This window comes from Lissotriton vulgaris, chromosome 7, assembly GCF_964263255.1.
Source record: "Lissotriton vulgaris chromosome 7, aLisVul1.2, whole genome shotgun sequence".
Classification (NCBI taxonomy): Eukaryota; Metazoa; Chordata; class Amphibia; order Caudata; family Salamandridae; genus Lissotriton; species Lissotriton vulgaris.
Genome location: NC_141695.1, coordinates 1751397884 through 1751422195, shown reverse-complemented (window position 1 = coordinate 1751422195; position 24312 = coordinate 1751397884). Strand labels below are relative to the sequence as shown.

Genomic DNA, 24312 nt, shown 5'->3' with positions numbered 1-24312 from the left:
CTAAGGTGGGGGATGCGAGGTGAAGCACATCTTTCAGTTCTCGTCATCTTGAAGATGGGGGATCCCTCCAATCAGGGCTAGGTCTATGTCCCTCCCACAGGAGGGTGGCATGATAGAGGGTGTAGTCACCCCTGGTAAGGTGTCCGTTGGCCCTACCTGCTACTCCCCTAAAGCGCCTCTAAATCTTGCTGACTTTTTGTTCCAAAGACTAGTATTGCAGGTGCATTGCTTACCTGTTTAACCGTAATATTATTTTCCCCATAGGATAACATTGAACTGTTCTGAAAAGTTTCTAAGTGTCCATTTTTTAAAATGACAAGTATTTTTTATTGAAAACGAACTCATCTTATTGCGAAGATCTTGATCTTAAAACAAAGTACAAACTAAGTATAATTTTCTAAAATTGTTCTGGATATTATTCTTGAATTGTGTGTGTCCTATATTGATCACTGTAGTGTAATAAATGTCTTACACTCCTTTGTGTTAGGCCTAAAGTTGATCACCCACCCTACCACTAATAGAGCACTTTGGGTTTTACATTGAGCCCTGTAAACTTTTGGGGAACCCTTGGACTCTGTGCACAGTATAACAACCTAGTGGTAATATCATACACAGAGCCAGCTTCCTACACAAGGCTGAAGGAAGTTGAAGATGCTTCAAGGATGCTGTGGATGCAACGCGGTCTAAGGAAAATGCTACTTACCAGTATGGATCTGTTCTTTGCATGTAGAGCTGCAGAATCCTACACTTAGCAATAGATCACCACCAGGTGTTGGGCTCGGATGATTGCAGGTTGTTGTTGTCTTCTTGGAAGAAGTCTTTTGTAGTCATGAGATAGGGGACTCCTCCCTTGGACAATACTGAGCATGGTCATCGACTCCATCCTCAGATTGTTTTTTGGAGTTAGTAGAAGTAAAGAGAAAAGGATGTCCATGCGTGTGCATCTAAGTAAGATAAGTACTGGAACGGATACAAGTCCCGGGGAGGTGGGAGGGCATGTAGGATTCTGCAGCTCTACATGCCAATAACATATGCATACTGGTAAGTAGCGTTTTCCGTTCGAGGCATATGAGCTGCAGATCCTACATTTAGCAACGATTGTGCAGCAGTGTCTCCCCTAGCGGTGGTCGCTTGTATCTGTTGCAGCATACTGAAAGAGTGTTTCAAGGACAGCTTGGCCTACTGCTGCTTGGCTTGCACATCAACACAATAGTGTTTAGTGAAGGTGTGTATTGTAGACCATGTTGCTGCCTTGCATATATCCTCTAATGGTATATTTCCTAAGAAAGCCATAGAGGCTCCAAGTTTGCGAGTGGAGTGTGCTCTAGGAGGAACTGTTAGTGTACGTTTAGCCTTGTGATAGCATATTTGAATACACTTAACAATCCATCTAGCAATACCTCCTTTAGAGATAGGATTGCGTTTGTGTGGGGGAGAGAAGAATACAAATAGTTGTTTTGTTTTTCTGAAGGATTTTGTCCTGTCTGTGTAATATAGTAGAGTTCTTTTAACATCTTGGGTGTGCAAAGCTCTTTCTGCAACAGAGTCCGGTTTTTGAAAAAACACTGGTAACTCTACTGATTGGTTTAGGTGAAAAGGAGTAATCACTTTTGGTAGGAATTTTGGATTGGGTCTAAGAACCACTTTGTTAGGATGTATTTGAAAAAATGGTTCTTCTGTTGTGAATGCTTGCATTTCACTAACTCTTCTGAGAGAGCATTAGGTGAAGGCAACAAGGAAAGCAGTTTTCCATGTTAGAAATTGTAGTTCGCATTTACGTAACGGTTCAAAAGGGGGTCCCATGAGTCTTGTAAGGACCGCATTTAGGTTCCATACTGGAGCAGGTGGTAACCTAGGTGGGATTATTCTTTTTAATCCTTCCATTAATGCCTTTAATGCAGGTACTCTAAATAGAGATAGATGTTGTCTATTTTGTAAATACTCTGCCATAGCTGCTAGATGCAGGCGTATGGAAGAGTAAGCCAAATTAGACCTTTGTAAATGTAGAAGGTAGCAAATGATATTTTGGATGAAACGTCCAAAAGGATCAATGTGATTGTTGTTACAGTGTATTGCAAATCTTTTCCACTTAGCGGCATAACATGCTCTGGTAGTGGGTTTTCTAGCTTCTTTAATTATATTCATACAGTCTGGTGGTAGGTTTAAGTCACCAAACTCTAGGAATTCAGGAGCCAGATCGCCAAATTCAGTTGGCTTGGTTCTGGGTGCCTTATTTCTCCATGGTTCTGTGTTAACAGGGATGGCGTGAGCCGTAATTTCTGATGTGGAACCATTGAGAGCTCTAGTAGCGTGGTGAACCACGGTTGACGTGCCCATGTAAGGGCCACTAGTATCAGTTTGAGGGACTGTTGTCTGAGCTTGCGTACTATTAGTGGAATGAGTGGGAGAGGCGGAAAAGCGTACGCAAATCTGCCTGAGCAATTCATCCATATTGCATTCCCCTCCGACTGTGGGTGTGGAAACCTGGCGGCGAAGGTTGGGCATCTTGAGTTCTCGTGGGTGGCAAACAGGTCTATTTGTGGATGCCCCCACATTTGAAAGAATGGTTGAAGTACTTGTGGGTGCAACTCCCATTTGTGAATCTGTTGTGATTGACGACTTAACAGATCTGCTATCTGGTTGTGGATCCCTGGAAGGTGTTCTACTGTCAGATGTATGTTTTGAGGAATGGCCATCTCCAAATGTTCTGTGTAAGTTGGGACAGTTGCAGAGAGTGTGTCCCCCCTGTTTTTGTATGTAGTACGTAGCGGTCATATTGTCCGTCCAAACTAAGACAGCTTTGTTTTGTATTTTTACTTGAAAGGTTTTGAGTGCTAGGAAAATTGCTAACAGCTCTAAGTGGTTGATGTGGAACTGTTTCTGTTGATTGTTCCATTGACCTTGTGTGGTATAATGCAGGAGATGGGCTCCCCATCCTGTGAGGGATGCGTCCGTCGTGAGCACTACTTGTGGAACAGGTTCTAGGAATGGCCGTCCCTTTGTCAAATTTTTGGTGTTCCACTATTGCAGAGAGCGATATGTACGGCTGTCCACCAACACCAGGTCTGTGAGCTGACCTTGAGCCTGATTCCACTGTCGTGCTAGACATTCCTGTAGTGGGCGCATTTGCAGTCTTGCGTGGGGAACTATAAAGATGCAAGATGCCATCATGCCTATTAGTTTCATGAACACTATGGCTTGTAGAGAGTGCTGGCATTGAAAAAGGGAGACTAAGGTCTGAATTCTATGTATCCTGGCTTGACTGGGATAGGCTTGAGCTACTGATGTGTTTATAGTAGCTCCTAGATATTGATGAACGTGCGAAGGCTCTAGGTGCGACTTGGTGTAGTTTATCGTAAACCCTAAGTTGTGCAGTGTTTGAATTGTTTGCTTTGTGTGTTGTGCACACTGGTTGTACGATCTTGCCTTTATGAGCCAGTCGTCTAGGTAGGGGAAGACATGTATTTGTTGTCTTCTGAGATGTGCTGCCACTACTGCTAAGCACTTTGTAAACACTTGTGGTGCTGTTGTGACCCCGAATGGAAGGACTTTGAACTGATAGTGTTGTCCTTGTATGACAAACCTTAGATACTTCCTGTGCGCAGGATGTATAGGAATGTGAAAGTAGGCGTCCTTTAGGTCTAGTGTGGACAGAAAATCTCCCTGTTGTAGTAATGGGAGTACCTGTTGTAAAGTGATCATGTGAAAATGATCTGATTGAATGTAGTGATTGAGTGGCCTGAGGTCGAGAATTGGTATTAAGGTCCTGTCTTTCTTTGGAATCAGGAAGTACAGGGAGTAGACTCCTGTTCCTTGTTCTTCTAATGGAACTACTTGAATAGCATCTTTTTGTAGGAGTGCTAGAACTTCCTGTTGAAGCAGAGTTATGTGTTCTGCAGACATTGGACGCTGCCTGGGTGCTATGTTTGGGGGGGTTGCTGTGAGTTCTAGGCAGTAGCCATGTTGGATAATTTGTCTTACCCACCTGTCTGTTGTGATGGAGTTCCAGACAGGTACGAACTGTGAGAGTCTGCCCCCCACAGTAGTGGAATGCTGTAGGGGTGGCAGAGGGAAGTCATTGTTTAGGAACGGAAGAGGAGCGATTGTTGTTACTACCTCTACCTCTTCCCTTGTTATTGCCTCTATATCCTCCTCTAAAAAATCCTCTATTAGAGGAGGTCTGCGTGTGTGTTTTAACCCCTTCCATGCTGATGACGAACCCCAGCCGTCATGCACTACGGTGCTCGTGTGCTGATGACGGCTGGGGTTCGTCACGGCCCGCCCCTGTTAGTGTTGTTTACAGCACACCAGGGGTATCGCGGACGCATGGAAGGGATTAAAAGATGATGTTGTGTCTGCGCCGGTCTGCTTGGAGCCTCCTCTATAAGAGGAGCGGCGAAAAGAACCTCTAGCTTGGGTGTATTGTAATGCCCCCATAGACTTAGCGGTATCTGTGTCTTTCTTCATCTTTTCTAATGTATTATCTACCTACGGCCCGAACAATTGGTTCTGATTAAAGGGCTGGTTTCGAATGGTAGTTTGTACCTCTGGTTTAAAACCTGAGATGCGTAACCATGCGTGACGCCTGAGAATAACACTAGTGTTCACTGCTCTGGATGCTGTGTCAGCTACATCTAGTGCACATTTAATTGAGGCATTTGAAATTAGTTTGCCTTCCTGTAAAAGTTCTGCTGCCAGATCCTTGTGTTGATCTGGTAGGTGTTCCATTAGCTTTTCTAGTTGATCGTAATGGGTCCTGTTTTAGCGTGGGAGCAAAGCCTGTGTGCTTGCTATGCGCCATATGTTTGTTGCTTGTGCAGCAATTCTTTTCCCTGCGCATCAATGATCTTGGACTCTTTGTCAGATGGGGGTGTGTCCCCAGAAGTTTGAGAATTGACCCTTTTGCGCGCATTAGACACTACCAAGGAGCCTAGTGGCAGATGACCCTTAATGTATACTGGATCACCTGGTGCTGGCCTATACTTTTTCTCTATTCTAGGATTTAACACCCTACACAGTACTGGATCTTTAAAAATCTCTGGAACATGTTTTATGACTCCCTTAATCATTGGTAATATTTGAGTAGACATTTGTGACCGTTCGAAAGTGTAACAAGAAGTCATCCTCAATGGCATCAGAGTGCATGGGAACCCCATGGTAAAGGGCAGCTCTGTTCAACAAATGATTAAAACCAATACTGTCCTCTGTAGGCGAAGGTTTTGTTGGGTAGTACTGAGGGTCAGGGATGTCTGGTGCATTGTTTGGTGAAAAATGATATGCATCCTCATCATCCTTAGCGTATTCTGTGTTACCATCCTCATCTAAAGGCTATGTGTGTGTTTCTGGAACATCATCCCCCCCACCCAAATCATACTACTCATCAGTGTGGTGTGATGATGCAGGAGAGTGAATAGGAGAAGTTATAGGTTCTACATATGGAGTAACAGGAGAGAAAGAAGGTGAAGGAGAGGAAGGGTGCATTGGAGAAGTTGCAGTCCTTTTTGGCAGGGACCACAGGTGTAAGTGGTGCGTCTGCTGGTCTCTTCTTATAAGGGATTGCTTCCACATGTCCAGTTTTTGGATTAATATGGACTTTTTTCTGTCTAGGATCTGGTTTAAACAGTTCTTCCTCTTCTATAACCTTCGGCGTCAATCTTTTTGGAGCCGATAGAGGTTGTTTAGTACTTTTTGCCTTATGAGGAGTTGTTGAGTCTTTTGGCAATGTTTTCGGTGCCAAATGTTGTTTAGCCTTATCTGGGGTCTTCGGTACCGATATTAGAGGTTTCGGCGTGGAGACAGGTTTTGCTGGGTCTGTGGTGCTGGAAATTGGCTTCCCCTCTTTGTTTTTTGAACCAGAAGGTTTTGGAGTCGAAGCTTTCGGGTTTGCTACAGTTTTTGTCTTTGGCGCCGATGGTACGGGTGCCGAAGGGTCTTTGTCTTTGGGCGCCGAAGGGTTTTTTATGTTCGGTGCCGACGAATCCTTCGGTGTCGAAGGTTTTTTTGGTGCCAATGGAGGAGGTGTAACTGGCACATGGTGTTTCTTCTGTGCCGAGGCACCGGAAGGCGTATTGTCTTTCCTTGGAGCCGGGCCCGAAGGCGGGGCGCTAGAGGGTAAATGTCGGTCTCGACTGGGCCCCATGGGCGGAGTGCTGACTGTTGCCTTCTGTTTGGGTAATGTCTGTCATGCAGGGGCAGATGTACTCACGGGTTGTCGAGACGGGATCGAGTCGTCCGAATCCTCTGCCCCCGATATTATCTGGAGATCAGGCGAGTCCTCCTCTGCGCCGAGTGGAGCCTCGTCCTCGGAGATATCTTCGATTGAATATTCGTCCTCGGAGACATCTTCTTCGACGATCTCCTCTTCAAAGATGGCCTCCGGTGCTGGTGCTGATCTTCTCATTTTGTGTCGACGGGCCCTCCGATCTCGAATTGATTTCTTCGATCGGAAGGAGGCACAGCCTGTGCAGGTTGACTCGTCGTGTTCTGGCGAGAGACAGGGGTTGCAAACCTCGTGATGGTCGCTATGAGGGAATTTTGCTCGACATACCGGGCATCTCTTGAATGGAGTTCTTTCCATGAGGCGTAGGCCGCTCAGCGCCGATGGGCCCAACGTCCCGTGTAGACGCACCGGAATGTAGCTGGTGATGTCAAAGTTTGTTTGAAGTTTCTCGCTTCGAAAAAGCAGAAAAAGTCTTTCTAGCCGGAGCGGAAAACTTTCATCCGAACCCAGTGGCGGAAAAAAAACAATCTGAGGATGGAGTCGATGACCATGCGCAGTATTGTCCAAGGGAGGAGTCACCTATCTCATGACTACAAAAGACTTCTTCCAAGAAGACAACAACCACCTGCAATCATCCGAGCCCAACACCAGGGGGCGATCTATTGCTAAATGTAGGATCTGCAGCTCATATGCCTCGAACATGTATCTTCCTGCAGGCACTCCTCAGTCCACAAAGGTGTTGTGGTGGTCCTGGTTGCAGGATTGACGTCCCATAATGTCCTCTCCGGTCTTGCGAAAGTTTAGTCACCCGGTGTCGCAGTCACAAACCAATCCCTCCTGGGTTGATAACTTGCCTTCTGAAGGTCTCAGCAAATCTCTGACAGCTCAGCAAACTCTGGTGTAACTCTCCATCAGGTCTTGGTCCTGCACGGCAGCTGTGGTGGCAGTTTGAAGTTTTTTAGCTACCACTTGCCCCAGCAGACTTTTTCCGCTGCTGCGAACAGGAGGCCAGTCAACTGTCCCTCGGAGTATCTTGGTTTCACTGGGCTCTGGAGAGAGTTTCTCCTTGAGCCGGACACAGCAGGCATAGTCCCCCTCTTCGCCAGCCACCAGGTGCAGTTTCTCTTCGCTAATCCCTCAGTACAACAGGGCAGTCCTCCTTTGGTCTTTCTTCAAAATGGGCTGAGATCTGAGGTCTGGGTTCCAGGGGTGGCCCTTTTATGTCAGGAAAATACCCTCAGGGCAGGATGCAGTTGGTAGCCATTCAGATATTAGGGCCCGTCCACTTAGTGACCACTTCCTGTGGCGTGTTGAACCTAGCAATCCCAGGAGGCACCATTCTGCCCACTTTCTAGATGGCGAGACCCCTCTCTAGGTGTTAAGACCTCCATTGCCCACCCCTAGGGTGTGGCTACCTCAGGGCTACACGCCCTTGGGGAACTAATTTGGCAACTTGTTTCCCCGCTCTGCTCTAATAATGGGGGCCGCCCTCCTCCCTAGTGTGACCCATCTGCCCTTCAAAGGCGGCTATTGCATAGAAGCCTGCCTTTTGGGTCTAACATTTAAGTGGCTTCTGCAGGAGGAAGGTAATATCTCCATGGCCTGCAATCCCTCACTGTTCTCCTTCCTGAGAGTTGTTGGCACGCCTCTCCAGAAGGGCAGAGAGCTGTCTGATGGAACAGGCTCCATGCGTGCCCAGGAAGGCACAGGAGTTTTAAAGGCAAAAAGGTGGCATCTTTGCAAAAGATGTACACTGCAACTTGAGATACAAGTCGGGCTTTATGTAACGAGTTATTTGATACCTTGGAGTGCCCACACTGGTTGCACTCTTCAGGAGTTAGCACAGCTGAGGGATCATGTATTAACCAACGGGGTGACCAAGTCTTTCCATAGCAAAAATGGTAGTTTTGCGTGTTCACTTTCAGGACATGCAAACTACAAGTCCTGCCATCTTCATAAGGTGTACCCTGGCTTAGGATTCAGCAAGCCTGCCAGAGAGGGGACATACACAGAAGTACAGGGGAAGTAGTGGCTTTGCCATTGCTTTCAATTGCTAAATCGGGCTAGCGGTGCACGACTGCTCTGCCAGTCTACAGTGGCAGGCTCTTTTTTTAGGTGAGGGACCTCCAAGGTGGCACAACCAGTGCAAGCCCTGGGGTACCCCTCCAACTTACATGCCCTGGATGCCAGTTTAACATATGCTAGGGGCATACACACAAGTTAGCTATTTCTGATTGGGTACAGACAATTCAACATACGCTTTAGGGTCAAGGCACTAGCTCTGAGGTCTGAATAGCAGGCCTCAGTGCACTCGGAGTATTAAAAAAACACAGCAGTCTCAGTTAAAAAACTTGGAGGTGACCATACAAATAGGGGCATTTCCTTACACACGCAATTAGCTAGGCAGAATTTGTATCACCACACTTAATCACTGCCTCCCTAACCACAGTCTCCGCTTACCAAAGCACTCACCAGCTACTTCTGGGCACTAAGTTAAGAAAGGCAGCCCAGAATTTTTTTAATTATATAAAGGGACAAAGTACCCTTTACCGTACATTATGAGAATACTGCGAGCCACTGAGGAGTTCCCTAACCACACAGAGGAACGAGGCCAAAGGCAGAGTGCCTTCCTACAGTTATGGAACTCAATGGTGTCCGAAAGTGCCTCATTTTAACATACTCACCCCCACTTTTTGCTCACTGGTTCTGTTTTGATTGGCAGTACACTGGGTCCCTGCTAACCAGGCCCCAGTGCTCTTTCCCTAAAACGATCCCAATGTGAATTCAAGGACTTTAGCACCCCAATAAGTCCCTGGTATACGATATGCCTGGTACCAAGGGCTTGGGTACTAACAAGGGCTGCAGCATGTATTATGCCACTCTAAGGGACCCACATACTAACTGCATGCAGACTGCCAGTGCAGGATGCCAAAAATGGTGAACACCATTCTGAAAACACAACACTGCCGACCCCCTGAGGGGAATGCAGAAGTACACTGCATGTCCTATAGGCAAGTCACCCGTACAGCAAGCCTTAAGAGGTCTAAGGAAGGGTGCATTATGGTACAGGTTAGGGCACATCTGCATGAGCAGATATGCCCCTGGGATGCCTAGTTCCATAACTAAGCTTGCAAGTGTTCAGGAAGCCATTTTGAGGACATGGATTGTACATTACGAGTTACCCTGCTACACAAAGCTTCATTGAAATTTAGTGATGTTTGGTATTAAACACCTCATCTTAATAAATGCAAACTGATCCTAGTATTGGATTTATGAAGACATGCACCCAGAGGGCACCTTAGAGGTGCCCCATGTAACCCCACTTGTATCCTGGTGAATTGGCTGACTGATAAATTCCAGCCTGCCACCACAGATGAGTTTCTGACCATCTGCAAGGGAGAGCCCGGGCTCGCAGGGGTCAGGAACAATGCCTGCTTGGCAGAAGGTGTTCTCACCTCCTCCAGCAGGACTGCTTATGATTTAGAATATCGAGCCAGAGGCTTCAAAGCCTCTGCCGCCTTTGCGACCCCGGCTTCCCTCCAGACCTGGAGAACTACTCTCCCGGAACGCATTAGGCACTGGAGCATGGAGGAAATTAGATATTTAGGAGGCGTGTTCCACTCCCAGGCTAGTCACACCCTTTAGGTGGGCTACCTGAGGTGGACAGTCAGAGAAGAGTTTCACCATCTTTTTTTGGGTAAAATTAGAGAATTCTGGGTCAGGGTTATGCCCAGTCGCCTCAGCAAGTTGTCATATAGGTGGTGTAGTCTGCCCAGTAGTAGTTAGCCCATCGGTTACTACCATATACTCCCCTAAAAGCCTCTAAATTCAGTATTTAGGGGTCCCGTCGACACCAGATCGGCAGATTATGGAAAATGTTACTTACCCAGTAAGCATCTGTTCTTGGCATGTAGAGTTGTAGATTCACATGCTAACCATAACTCCTGCCATCTAGTGTTGGGTCCGGATGTTTGCAACTTGTTTTTCTTCTAATAAGTCTTTCCAGTCATGAGGTAATAGTGCACATAGGTACCAACGCCATTTTGGCGTAAGAGGGTGAAAATGGAGTAAGTGAAAGTAGTAAAGAGATGTCCATGCGTATATGATGTAAATGAGAACTTCATCAACTACAGGTGACCGGGGAGGTGGGAATGTGCATGTGAATCTACAGCTCTACATGTCAAGAACAGCTGCTTACTGGGTAAGTAACATTATCTGTCCGAGGCATGTGGGCTGTAGAGACACATGCTTTGCATAGACTATATAGCAGTATTCTCCCAAAGCCGTGGCTAACCAGTAGATGTTGCAGATGTCTGAAAACGTGTTTTAGCACTGCTGGGCCTACTTTGCTTGTTGTTGTGATAACACATACACACAATAGTGTTAGGTAAATGTGTGTGGTGTAGACCATGTTGCTGCTTTACATATGTCAGCCATAGGAATGTTACCTAAAATGACCATAGATGCCCCTATTTTGCGAGTGGAATGCACTCTATGGGTTATAGATAAAGGTATTTTTGATTTTGCATAGAAAGTTTGAATGCATTTAACAATCCATCTTGAAATGGTAGATTTAGAGATAGGATTGCCCTTGTGAGGTGGTGCAAATGCAACAAACAGTTGCTTTGTTTTACAAAAATCTTTGGTCCTTTAATATAATATAATATGATAACACTCTCCTGACCAAGTATAACATAACAAGTGTGTAAAGAGCTTGTTCTACTACAGAATCAGGTTGAGGGAAAAACACAGGTAACTCAACTGATAAGATGAAAAGTAGAAACCACTTTAGGGATGAATTTTGAGTAGTGCGAAGAACTACTCTATTTTTATGATGCTGAAAGAAGAGTTCTTCTAAGGTTAATGCCTGTAGATCACCAATTGTCCCTAATGAAGTGATTGCAATGACGAAGGCAACTTTCCATGAAAGGAACTGTGAGGAACAATTGTGTAATGGCTCAAAGGGTGGACCCATGAGTCTTGTAAGTACGATGTAGTAAGTACAATACCAGTGCTGGAGGTATTCTGGGTGGTATTACTCGTTGTGAGACTTCCATAAAGGGTTTAATCACAGGGAGTTTGAACAAAGATACATGCTGACTGGTTTGCAAATATCATATCAATAAAAAATAACTGAGGGTTAAGGGAATGATACCGCACCTGTCAACAAAAGTAATTTGGCAAAGTGGTGATGGTGCAAGGAAACCAGGAAGTGTACCCCTTTTCACTCCCTATTTGGGAAAATCCCCAAAAAGCAATCACAAAAATATATGGAACCTGCACCCATCAATAGTATTAACATTTCAAGTCCACTAGACACTGATTATTAGTGACAATCTGAAGAATATGCCAAGTCGTTATGTTCTTATTTCCTTCATTTTTTTATTGAGATCGATGAACATATGAAGTTGTTAAAATCCAATATTCACAATTCTTAGCCAATGCGTTTCATCCCAATAGGGACTTCTTCAGGGCTCCAAGTTATAGGCACAATATATGTTCAATTTCTGATAGGAGTCAACAGTAAAATCTAAAGACACATATGCGTAGAGTATCTTCAGAGTCACCATTGAGAAGGCACAGTAGCCAGGAGTAGTTGTCTCTGCGTTCCTTTTCAGATGTGAGGAAATATGCAGCTACTGCTGCAAGGTGCAATCGAATCGATTTGTAAGCTAAATTCGATCGCTGTAGATGCAGAAGATAAACAATGTTTTAAACAGAAGCATCTAAAGGATTAATTTTATTACAATAAATAACTAATTGTTTTTATTTTGTTGCATAACAAGCTATGGTAGTGGGCTTACTTGCTTCTTTTAAAATAGTCATAGTTTGGTGGCAAATTAAAGTATCCAAACTCTATGACTTCAGGAGCCAAATCGCTAAGCTGAGCTACTTGGGGTTTGGATGTCTGATGTCTCCATGGTTCTGAGCGAGAAGGATGGAATTGAGGTGTAGCTTGCAGAAATTTGGTGTACCATGGCTGACGGGCCCAAGTGGGAGCTATTAAAATTAGTGTGAGTGATGTTTGCCTGAGCTTTCAAACCAGAAACGGAAAGAGTGGGATCAGCGGAAAAGCGTAGGCGAATATCTTTGACCAATTTATCCATAGGGCATTGCCTTTGGATCAAGGGGGTGGGAACGTGGAGGCCAAGTTTGGGCATTGTGCATTGTCCACTGTGGCAAACCGATCTATTTCCGGAAATCCCCATTTTTTAAAGTATGGAAGGAGAACCTGGGGATGAAGTTCCCTCTCGTGTATTTGCTGCCTCCTTCTGCTGAGTAGATTGGCAATTTCATTGTTGACTCCTTGAAGGTGTTCTGCCAGAAGATGAATTTTGTGATGAATTGTCCAGTTCCAAGTGGTCCGAGAGAGGCGTGACAGTTGGAGAGTGCCCCCCCCTCGTTATAGTACATGGCTGTCATGTCCGTGCGGACTAGGACAACCTTGTGTATGAGGTGAGACTGAAAATCTTTGAGTGCTAGAAATACCGCTAGAAGGTCTAGATAATTGATGTGGAGACATTTGTGCTTGTTGTCCCAGAGACCTTGAATTGTGCAATTGTGGAGATGGGCATCCCAACCTGTGAGAGATGCAACTGCTGTTAACACGATGAAAGGCTGCTCTTTTGTTAAGTGTTGTGGTTTCCACCACTGCAGAGAGCGATGGGTGCAGCAGTTTACCAACACTAGATCTGTTAATTGACCCTGTGGCTGGTTCCATTGACGTGCTAAGAATTCCTGGGAAGGATACATGTGTAGTCTTGCATGAGGCACTATTGCGATGCATGACGCCATCATTCCTAACAGTTGCATACAAGTTTTGGCTGCTAAGGTTTGATCGGCTTGAAACTGTAATAGCAGAGTTTGAATATTGCAAATTCTGGCTGCACTAGGAGAGACTAGAGCCGTGAGTGTTGAGTCGTTCCCAGATAAGGTTGTATTTTTAAAGGTTGAAGATGAGACGTTTGCACGTTGACTGTGAAGCCCAATCGGTGGAGTAAGTTTAGCGTGGTCCGAGTGGGTTTTAGACACTTTTGATGTGTGCTGGCTTTGATAAGCCAGTCGTCTAAGTACGGGAAGACGTGAATTTATTGTCTTCTGAGATGAGCGGCCACTACAGCTAGACATTTAGTAAACTCTCTGGGAGCAGAAGTTACTCCGAATGGGAGTACCTTGAACTGATAGTGGTTGCCTGCTATTGGAAATCTGAGATATTTGCTATGAGCTGGATGGACAGGAATGAGCATGTACGCGTTTTTTAAGTCTAGTGAGGACATAACATCGCCTTGTTGTAGTAGTAGAAGCACCTGTTGGAGCATTACCATATGGAAGTGTTCTGACAGTATGTATAGGTTTAACACTCTGAGGTCCAAAATGGGTCTCAAGAAGCCGTCCTTTTTGGGGATTAGAAAAAAGAGTACATACACCCCTGAACCTTGGTACTGTAATGGAACTGGTTCTAAGGCTCCTTTTTCTAAGAGGGATTGCACGTTTGAGTAACTGTAAGTGATCCGACAGCAGTTTGTGAATGTGAGGTGGTATGTTTAGAGGATTGGTGGTAAGCTTTAGGCAATAACCATGTTGGATAATGTTGATCACCTATTTGTCTGTTGTTCTGGATTGCCAAATGGGGAGAAATTGTAGAATTCTTCCCCCAACAGGTGTTAAGTGATCGGGGGAAGTGTGGGCAAATCACGGTTTGTTAGGGTAAAGGGGCGCGATGAGGCCCCTACCCTTGGAATTGTTTCTTCTATGGAAACCTCTAGAGGGAGAGAATTGGGTATTGCTTTTGTAAGAGGAAGCATTTGGGTTTGAGGATGTTGTTTTAGACCCTGCTCTGTAAAAAGAGTGATAAAAGGAGCCTCTATTATATGGGGACTGGAGTGCTCCCATGGACTTTGCTACTTCTATATCTTTTTTCATTTTTTCTAGGGATTGATCGACTACAGGACCAAACAGGTGTTATTTGCCAAAGAGGGTGTTTAAAATGGACTGTTGGGCCTCAGACTTGAACGTCAAAATCCTAAGCCGTGCACGCCTTCTAAGGAGAATCCTGGTATTGATCTCCCTAGCTGCGGTGCCAGCTGCATCTAAAGCACATCTGATTGAGGAGTTAGAAATTAGTTTTACGTCTTCAACCAACTGTTGCGCTATAGTTTTGTGTTCTTCTGGAAAGTATTGAAGCAGCTGCTCTATTTCATTCCGCTGTGCCCTGTCGTACCTGGTTAGTAGGCCATGTGTGTTTGCCATACACAACTGGTTTGCGGCTTGAACAACTACTCGTTCTCTTGATGCATAAATGAGCTTCGATTCTTTGTCAGGGGGAGGTGGGTCACCAGAGGTTTGTGAAGTAGCTCTTTTGTGAGCTTTGGACACTACTGGGGAGTCGAGAGGTAATTCTCCCTTGATAAACGCAGGATCTGATGGCGAAGGTTTGTATTTTTTTATCTTCTCTTGGAGTTAAAATACGTGCTCCTACAGAGTCTTTAAAGATATCCTCTGCATGCCTCATTATGCCTTTAAGCATAGGGAGCGATTGACTGGACCTGTGTGTGGACTCAAGTTTTTCAAATAAAAAGTCTTCTTCTAAGGACTCCAAGTAAGCCCATCCCGTGATATTCACATTTTTATTCAGTTTACAGAAGAAATGCACCAGCCAATCGGCACCGTATTTATTAGTAGTCATGGATTACATTCACAAGTTCTCGTTACCCAATGTACAGACATTAGTAAAGCAAAAATGAGATGGAAACAGTCAAACCCCTCATGATTAGACCCCCGCAATGAGCTGTTAAGCCATATTATCGTCTGGAGGTGATGGCTTTGTAGGATAAAGGTCTGGGTCATTATCTATTGAAGGGTCAATGGCGTAGTCATTGCATGGGTCTACGGGCAAATCGGGGTCCTCATCAATATGATCCCTATCTGGATTTGTATATGGAGTTACTGAGATGTTATATGTAAGGGATCCTCAATTATTAATTGTGGAGAAGATGGTGTAGGTGGAGATGGGTGTGGGGGCAGGATAAGCAGGGCTACGAGCCATGTCCTCCTCCTTTTTTAGAGGAAACTTGTGGGCAAGGTCCTCTGAAGGAAGTTTGCGTTTCGATTGTGTTTTAGCAGAAATATGTCCCATATCAGGATGAATATAAAATAAATTCTGCTTAGGATCTAATTTGGCTTTAAGAATGTCTAAAATTGGTTAAGTAGTCTAAGGGATGCCGTCCTTGGATTTGTGCGTCGAAATTGACTTATCCTTGGGAGTGGAAGGTTTCGGCTCTGAAGAGTGTTTTTGTCTCGAAACATAGAGTTTCGGTTCCGAAGCATTATTTTGGATCGGAGCGGAGGGTTTTGGCTCCGAACTAAATTTGAGCTTCGATCCTGATGATTTTAAATCTGAAGCTGATTTTCGACTCATTCCAGAGCCGGAAGGCTTGACGGTCTGTTTCGGAGCCGGTAGGCGGAGCGTAGGAAACAATGACTTTGTGCCGACCTTGGCCAGAAGGCAGAGGTGGTGTAAAAGCCTTATGCGTTTTGGAAGAGGTTTTAGGAGGCAATGGGTCTTCGGTACTAACAGCATCTTGTCCCGGGGGCACATCTTCAGACTCCAGAGCGATCTCCAGCTCCAGATCGGTCTCTGAAACGCAGACAGCCTGTTCTTCTTCTGCGGCGGACGCTTCGATCTCCTCTTGCTCAGATTCTTCCCCGAAGATATCCGGAGTGTGTTGAATGCTTTGACGTTGCATTTCTCATCATCGAGCCAGACAATCGCATATAGTCTTTTTGGACCGAAATGACTTACAAGCGTCGCAGTTGTCTTTCTTGTGCTCCAGAGAGAGGCACAAGTTACAAACTTGATGTTGGTCGGTGTGAGGGCACTTGATGTGGCATCGAGGACAGAATTGGAATGGAGTCTATTCCATTGGCAAAATGTTGGCCCGACGGCTGCGCGCAAGGTGTTCGATCAAAGATGGATAAATAGTTGACTGATTCGATATGCATACAATAAGTAGATGCATACAGAAACAATATGGTCGATGGGTACAGTGGATTGTACATTGAGGGGAACCCGAAGAATGGGTTTACGCAGCAATACACGTGTGACCACGATGGCGGAAAAAAACAATTTAACAATGGAGTCGATGCCCAGACGCACTATCACAAAAAGGAGGAGTCCCCCTGCCTCTTGACTGGAAAGACTTCTTTAAAGAAAAACAACTTGCAAACATCCGGATCCAACACTAAACGGCAGGAGGATTGCAAATTATATGTATCTACAGCACACATGCCTCAAACATATCTATATTCTTAAGTTTAGATTTTCGCCTTTCTTCAGCAAGGCCTGCAAAGATACTTAAGAAAGAAAAACAGATTATGCAGCCTGTTTACCTAGGCTACAATGGCCAGATCCCTCACCTTGAAGAGAATAAAGGGGCCAGAATAAAGTAATTTTCAGAACATTTTAGTGCAAACAGTAAAAATATCCTGCAAAACCCCTTTTTATGATGGAGATGAAGGGAGCAGGACAGAGAACCCTCATAGGTTGCCTAAAGATCCATAATAAAGCAATTCCTCTGTTCAATCCACCGATGCGAAGGGAGGGTCGCTTATGATTCTAATGGAAATACCCCTTAGAGAGAAATGGAGTTACAGGTAAGATACAATTAATTCTCTCGCAGGGGATTTCCATTTATCGTCATAAGCGCTGAATAAAATAGCAAGCCCATCCACAGAAAACGCAGTGGAGTCTTAAGAGGATAATGCAGAGAAGTTTAGCAAAGAAATTACTGAGTGAAGCCTGCCTTACTTGAGAGTCTGCTCTAGCATCAGAATCTAGGCAGAGGTGTTTGAGGAATGCATGTACTGATTTCCAGGAAGCTGCTTTACAGATCTCTGGCATGGGAATATGGTGCAATAAAGCTGCAGTAGCTGCCTTCAATCTAGTGGAGTGTGCCTTAGGTTTAGCTGGAAGACTCTTGTTGGCTTTTTGGTAGCATAATAAAATGCAAGACACTATTCATTGCAAAATAGATTGTTTGGAAGTAGCTAGCGCTGTACGAAGTGGGCCATAGTTGATACATATTTGGTCTGATTTGAGGATGGCCTAAGTTTTATCTAAATAAAATGTCAGAACTTTTCAAACATCCAGGGAATTAAGGGTTCTTCACACTGGAGTAGAGGGATACAGAAAGAAAGTAGGTAGAGAGATTGTCTGGTTGACATGAAAATACTATACAACATTAGGGAGGAACTTTGGGTGAGTTCTCATTACCAATTTGCTTGAATGGAAACCAGTATATGGATCATGAGAACAGTGAGCTTGGATCTCACTAACCTTTCGGGCCGATGCTATTACCACAAGGAAAGCGGTTTTCCAAGACAAATGTTGGAGAGATGCCTTTAGTATCGGTTCGAATCGAGCCTGCATAAGGTGTGAAAGGACTACATTAAGCTCTCATTGACGGGAAGCACGTCTGATGGGAGGAAAAACCTTCTTTAAGCCCTCCAGGAAATATTTGATTTTAGGGATTCTGAAAAAAAAGGTTAGCGAAGGACATTTCCGATAGGCAGTCAAAGCTGCCAGGTAAACATCTATCGAAGAAAATTGGAAACCATATTTTGCCTAAGGGAGTAAGTATGGAAGAATAACATCTTCATGGCAAGTGGTACGATCCTTATTCCTGGATGAGCATCATATGTAGAATCTCTTCCAATTGAAACGGTATGCGGAACGTGTGGAAGGCCGCTTAGCTTCTTTGAGAATCTCCATGCAGCCCTAAGGCAGATTTAGATGTCCATATTGTACTAGCTCAGGAGTGTAGGAAGCTGGCTCTCTGTATTCTATACCAAAGTGAGGCATAGTGTGCACAGAGTCCAGTGGAACCCCAACCCAAAGGTAGGCAGAGGTAAAGTTAGATAGAACATCAGTCTCTATTTGTGGTAGTGTGGTCGAGCAATAAAGCACTATCACAGGACAGTGTTAAACATTTGTTGTACACACTAAGTCAGCAAATAAACTCACTCAAAGATTGAACTTCAGACCAATTGTTCTTGTATAAAAATATTATTTTAGTTATTTTATTTCTAGAACCAAGCAAGCCTGGCATAGGTAAGTGATAAATAATTTACAGTAGCAATGCAATTGGAATACAGTGTTGATTGCCTTCACACACAAGGGGGAATCAGCAGCAGGTCTCCTAATTGCATTTTAGTAAATGCAGTTCACAGTGTTTTTTAATTGTAAGTAGAAAAGCGTTTTCCTCCAGTGCGGCCGCAGCCCAGGGCTTGTACTTCTGGATGCATGATTTTGAGTTGATATCTGTTTGGGGGTGCGTAAAGTGACTTTTCAGAACATCAGGTAAAGTACTACTCTAAAGCTTGCAGTAAACCAATGTTGGAATGCTTTACAGTCAAGCAATATATTGTGATTTGCATTTACATAGATACGGTTACGAGGCTATCTGATTACAGTAACAGTTAAGCGTTATGGGATAGTTAAATAGAGCACATGTGTGTATGCAGATTTCTGTTTGTATAAACAGTCCTGAATCTGGATTCAAGGCTTGTTATCACCGGCGCGTACATCTCTATTTACTGTGGATGTACCAGCTGTTACAAGTACACCAGAGCAATGATTCTGCATAAAAAGGAGGGGTACATCGAGAATAGCGAGGCGAGGGGGAAACTGCAGGTGAAACTGAAAAGTGTGTTGGGTGGGGGGGAAGGGGGGTGGGGGGGTGGCAAAGGTTGGGGAGTGAAGTCTATGTTCAAGTCATATAAACCCTGAAAATGAAGATTAACTGTAGTCTGAGCCAAAGGTGATGCTGCTGATCAGTCAGGTAATGAGAAAGGGTAGCACGCAGAGCCTTCCATGGGAAACCAAGATTTTTACGTACAGGTCCCCTGTAGCTTACCTTTCGGTTCCACTACTTCAGGAAACCAACCTAGGCAAATCCGTTTATGCAAGTATTAGTTACCGATGTCATTATTAAACTCTTTAGCACCCTTGCCTTTACTTGGCACAGATGAAGAGGAGAACAAGACTTCAACCTGGCGACTACTGAAAGTCTTGCAGAGATCTTATTTTCCCTGAAATCTAACACAGAATGCACACTGAAGCTCTGCAACACTACAAAAAGAACTAAACTATATTTCAAGCACAGGCTTTAGGTGATCAACAGGACATAAGGACAAGACCTCAGGGAAAATAGGTCTGACAGTAGATCCAACGTGGGAACCGGAACATGCTATGGCCTCTCAAAAGAATTCAAGTGTGAGGATGGACAGCAGTAGCAGCAGTATGTGCACTCACCAGTAGAGTTCTTGCGTTTCTTGCGGTAGCTCCCCAAGATGGCCCTTGGTGAAGTAGCGAGGGACTGCAGCGTAGGAGAAGGCAACACTTCCTCTGGCTTGAACTCCGGTAGCTCAGCAAAGCGTTCCTCGAAGTCCACCTCAGAGAGAACCCTGCTGGAGATGGCGTAGAAAGGAAGGCTTAGAGGTCAGTTATAGGCTGTGAAACTCCCTCCCAACTCTTTAACTTCGTACAGCAGTAAAGAAGCAGATTCTGCGGACAATAAGGCTGACTAATAACAAAAGATTTCCTAACCTGCAGTGGGTATAGGCTTTTATCATGCCCCTTTCCTCATATTCATAACCTCACAAATCTTTCCTATATGTCAGGGGGTAAATGCAATATTTTTTAACACATTCTTTTTAAAACAAACAGCTTTTTAAAAACAACATGGTCTTTAGGGACTATGCAGTGCAGAATAGTGAAGAGGCAGCTGATTCTACAGGCGCAGTGACGCAGAGCCGGAGCTTGGCGTTCGGAGCCTGGTGCCCGGAGCTCCCCACCTTGGAGTGCCCCGGAGACCGGAGCGTTGATTGGAGGGAGCGGGGAGCTCAGAGACCTGGTGATCGGCTTTCGGGATAGACGCGGTCTCTCCACCAGACCCAGTGGCCCATCAATGTCATCCAGGATCACCCAGCGGGAGAGAGTGCTGCAGCAGTAGCAGGCTGCCGCAAAGTGTGGGCCCAGGGTGCCGCGGAAAGGGCTCGGTCAGACCGGGTGCGGTTTGCGGTCTCCTGGTGTGCCCCCACTCACGCCAGGTGTGGTCCCAAGCAGCCCCCACTTCCCACCCCTACAGTCAAGAACTGCCAGGGACCCCAGGAGTCTGACCACGGCCACAGGACCACTTGACCTGTAAAGCCATCAGTATAGCCACCCAGCGGCTGCCAGCTGACGTCTAAACCTCAAGCCTATCAGGAGCCCACAAAGGTACCTTAGCGCTGAGCCAGTCGGCGGGTGCATAGGGCAGCGGGGTATTGAGGAACGGCAAGGGCAGTGTGGGACTACTGCTGATCACTGCCAGTGAGCCAGTGCCTCACACCATCGAAGGCGCATTTAACATATAGCTAACAACGACTATTAGTACAATCACTCTAACCAACGAGGAGGTCAGGGAGAGTCAGGAAGGAACCAGCTAAAAATCACAAAAAAATTAGGATGGCGTTCACCCTTGAAACCACAGACACAGAGGCAGCCTCATCACAGATAGACAACTCAACCTAGCGCATTACGAGGATGTGGGCAGCAACCCCTTGACCAGCCCATGACCCCTGCAGTACACCTGCTGCACAAATAATTGTGGGGGAGTCATCATCACCAGTCAGTTTTTAATCCACACAAACTAAAACATGGAGTAACTGTACCCACAGTGGCCATCACAGAAAGGGCAACCCATAGGGACTATTTAAGAAATACTGCCACACGAAAAAAATCGAAATTCAACAGCCACAAAGAAATGTTGGATACCAACCAGGCATGCCTGATACCAGATTTGGCTCAAATACGGGTACAGGCCAAGGTCCACGACAGACACAGTGGGCAAGATCACAGCCCACCTCTGGACGGCCCCCAGAAAAGGACGAACATTCCATATTAAAAGTCGCCGAGGCAAGTTTATCACAGCAGGTATCCAAGGAATTTCCTTATGACCTGCTAACCTCACACCCACATAAATGCATGCCTCCGCCTCAATCACCACACCAAGCAACGACTCCCAGTATAAATCTAACTGAGCGCATCCTTGTGCTCTTCAATTAAACTACAAACTAATACAGACGACTCAGTAGGGAGTAAAATAGCACCTAGCCCACAACCTGCAACATGGACTAGGTCACCACTAGGCAAAATCAAATTGCTGACCCTAACAACTTCTTCAAACTCAGTTGATCACTATAATCACAGGGACCCTGCACTCTGCACCCCTCTGGACTTTAGGTTTCCCTCACACACACAGCAGTGACAATCTGGGGATAGTCGAGGCGCCCTTGTGCAACTTTACTGACGCGTGTTTTCCACACGAGTTCGCCTGCGTCGTGGTTGAGTCCCCTGTCCCTGGACCACCGCGGGAGCAGAGGCTGGTAGGCGCTCTTTGTAGGCTCGCTGTCTGGGACGATGCGCGCTTCCAAGAGCAGGCTGGTGGCTCGTGGGACACTTTCATATTAAAAGCCTTATGATTAATCGAGAAGGCGCGCAGCTATCCTAGCTCTTGTAATCCTACAGTCGCAGCTGGTAAAATGTAAATACCTTCACAGCAGCACCTCCGTTCTGAGGTCATCAACCTGTAGTGTAGGGGACAATTTCTAAGCAGAACCTTGAAGCCCTTCGCCAAACGCTGTGGTGCAAATTCCAGTTGACAAGATACACATCTTGTTTATTGTTTTCAGTCGGCAGATATTTGCTTATGTTTTTTTACTTGTGGACATATAGTGAAATGTCCAAAGGTCACATATAGTGAACGGTGTTTCTGGAAACAGTTTGTTACTGGCAGATCTACACAGGAAGATTTGTACACCATACGGAGACAGATACCGCTCCACTTTTCACAAAAACACCCCTAGGCACTTTCAGGCTGTACAGAAGGTTTAGGTTGGACACATCACACACAGGCTCTCTGACATTTTGTAATTTGGACTACCACTTTTATATACCTTGAGTACATCACAGTGACTTCATTTTATGGGGCCCATTTTATCTATCGCTCCTCATTAGTTCGGTTTCAAATTTGAAAGCTACATGGGGCACTATGAAGCATGTACAATAACATTTGCCATCCTTAGGGATATTATGGGAAGTCATTAGTCCCTTTAAAGTCAAGGAAGATTCGGATCGGTTTTACCAGAACACAGTAGCCTTACAGACCCTTAATCTATGAAAAAGTATCTGTGGCAATGTGTTTTTGGAAAACTGAGCATTACTCTGTAAGACACAATGGTTTAATTGTGGACGCTGGATTGGGGATGTAAGAGTAATATTAATGTTTTTAACTGTTGGTGGTATTTGAAGTTGCAAGCAGTACATTGCAGAGTCTTGAAGTTAGAAATCCCTTTTAACATGCAACGTATTTTAATTTGCTGCATTTACAAACAGTGCGGTGAGGACAGTCACATCATTCACCTCATACTTCTTTTTCAGCTTTTTTAAAGTTCTTCTTATCTAAAAGAGGCAGGAAATGCACAGCACTCAAGATGGTGATGTGCTCAGGATCACACTGTTCTGGAGAAGTGGAGAAGCCAGGCCTAGTTTATCTAGAACCTACCAGCTCCTTACTGGCTTCCCTTTTTTCCAGAGTCACGCTTAAAAAGGAAGAACAAAACTTGCTTCTCGCCATGTCTGCTTCACTGGCAGTAACACACATTCTGGGTCTTGAGCTTTTCTCACCATGGTACACTTCCGAACGCAAAAGCAGATTTGTCTTTAAACATAGGGCGTGACCGTCGCTGCTTAGACAGCTCGCGCTCAGTGATCTCCAGAAAACATACTCCCCGAGCGCATGTGGATGCGTATTAATTACACTCAGAGATGTTCAGAGTCCGCTTACAGCACTGCATACCCTGCAGCCACGGTAAGGGGCATAGCAATGTTATAGTATTTGTTTATATTTATAGCAGTTTTATGTAGCGTGAACATGCCCAAAGCATTTACAATATAATATGGCATTGTAAATGACAATGCCTTTTATGTATATGTTAAGAAAACCTACAAAGAGTGTGTTTACGCGCACCACTTGCAGGTTTTCAAAACACATAAATAAAAGGCAGTGTCATTTACAATGTCAATAGCACAAACTCTCGCAAATGCGAGACCTATTGCATTGCAAATAGTAATCCTAACTGTACTTACCAGTCACTTCAATTTTTTTCCATTGGAAACCATTGACTGTTTTTCTCAGAAATTTCTTCTAAGTGTCGATTTTTGCAAACTAGAAATGTTCCTTAAAATCGTACTAAATACTAAAATGTAATTGCTTACCTGTCTTAGGTAGAGGTCCCAGTGCTGAACCTAGAAGTCCAGTATTGGATTACAAAAGTAACGAGAACCTACTTTACCTGTGACTTGAATTTCCTCCCATAGGTTAACATTGCTAGTTTTTCACTGAAAAGTTTCTGTCAACTTTGAAAATACCTTTATATTCTTTAAAAATCACAACTGTAACCAAATGTAAATGTACAGGAATTTATATAGTGCAAATCACAGAGCGGTTTCTAAGCGCTTGCTTAGGGAACCCGTCCTGGTATTCCCCTGTGAGATAACCCCGGCAGGGTATCCGCAAGGTGAAAGCCAGGCATCCCGCCGCGAGGGACCGTTGTGGAGATTAAGCAAGCTATTGCCCAGAGTCGCAGAGTGTGAACCCGTGAATCGAGTAGGCATCGGAGCGAGAATTGTCGAGTCCATGGACATTTTAGGACTCAAGACCCCGCCGAGCCGGGAATTGAACCCTGGTCCCAGGCTGACCTCTGCTTCCAGGTCTGCCTCCTCTAACCAGTGAGCCACACTTCACCACTACGCCAATACGCTTTTACTTAACTGTTTACAGCTTAGGTCCCGGGACTGAATCCAGGATCCAGTCCTGTGGTTAGAAAAGTAATCCTTAAAGTAATCAACTGCATTTATGTAAAAAAAAACATTGAGCTCAATGTTAAATTGTGTTTAGAATTGTGTTGCCTACTACAACCACTATAGCTATTGTATTTATAAAGTCTATTGCCTTTCTGCAAAGTAAGTCTCTCATATTGAGAAAAGAATA

General features: G+C 44.9%; 1 protein-coding gene across 2 annotated transcripts in view; it reads right to left on the bottom strand.

The window, feature by feature from the left end:
* The window catches only part of CIC (capicua transcriptional repressor), a 445344-nt gene that overhangs the window by 37254 nt on the left and 383778 nt on the right, over positions 1-24312 (bottom strand). The window contains exon 18 of one of the 2 annotated variants that reach the window (XM_086933054.1): positions 19533-19687. In XM_086933054.1, coding sequence (XP_086789180.1) covers positions 19533-19687 — 155 coding nt within the window. The remainder of the gene's footprint in view (positions 1-19532; positions 19688-24312) is intronic. The other variant, XM_086933055.1, reaches the window with a different exon arrangement.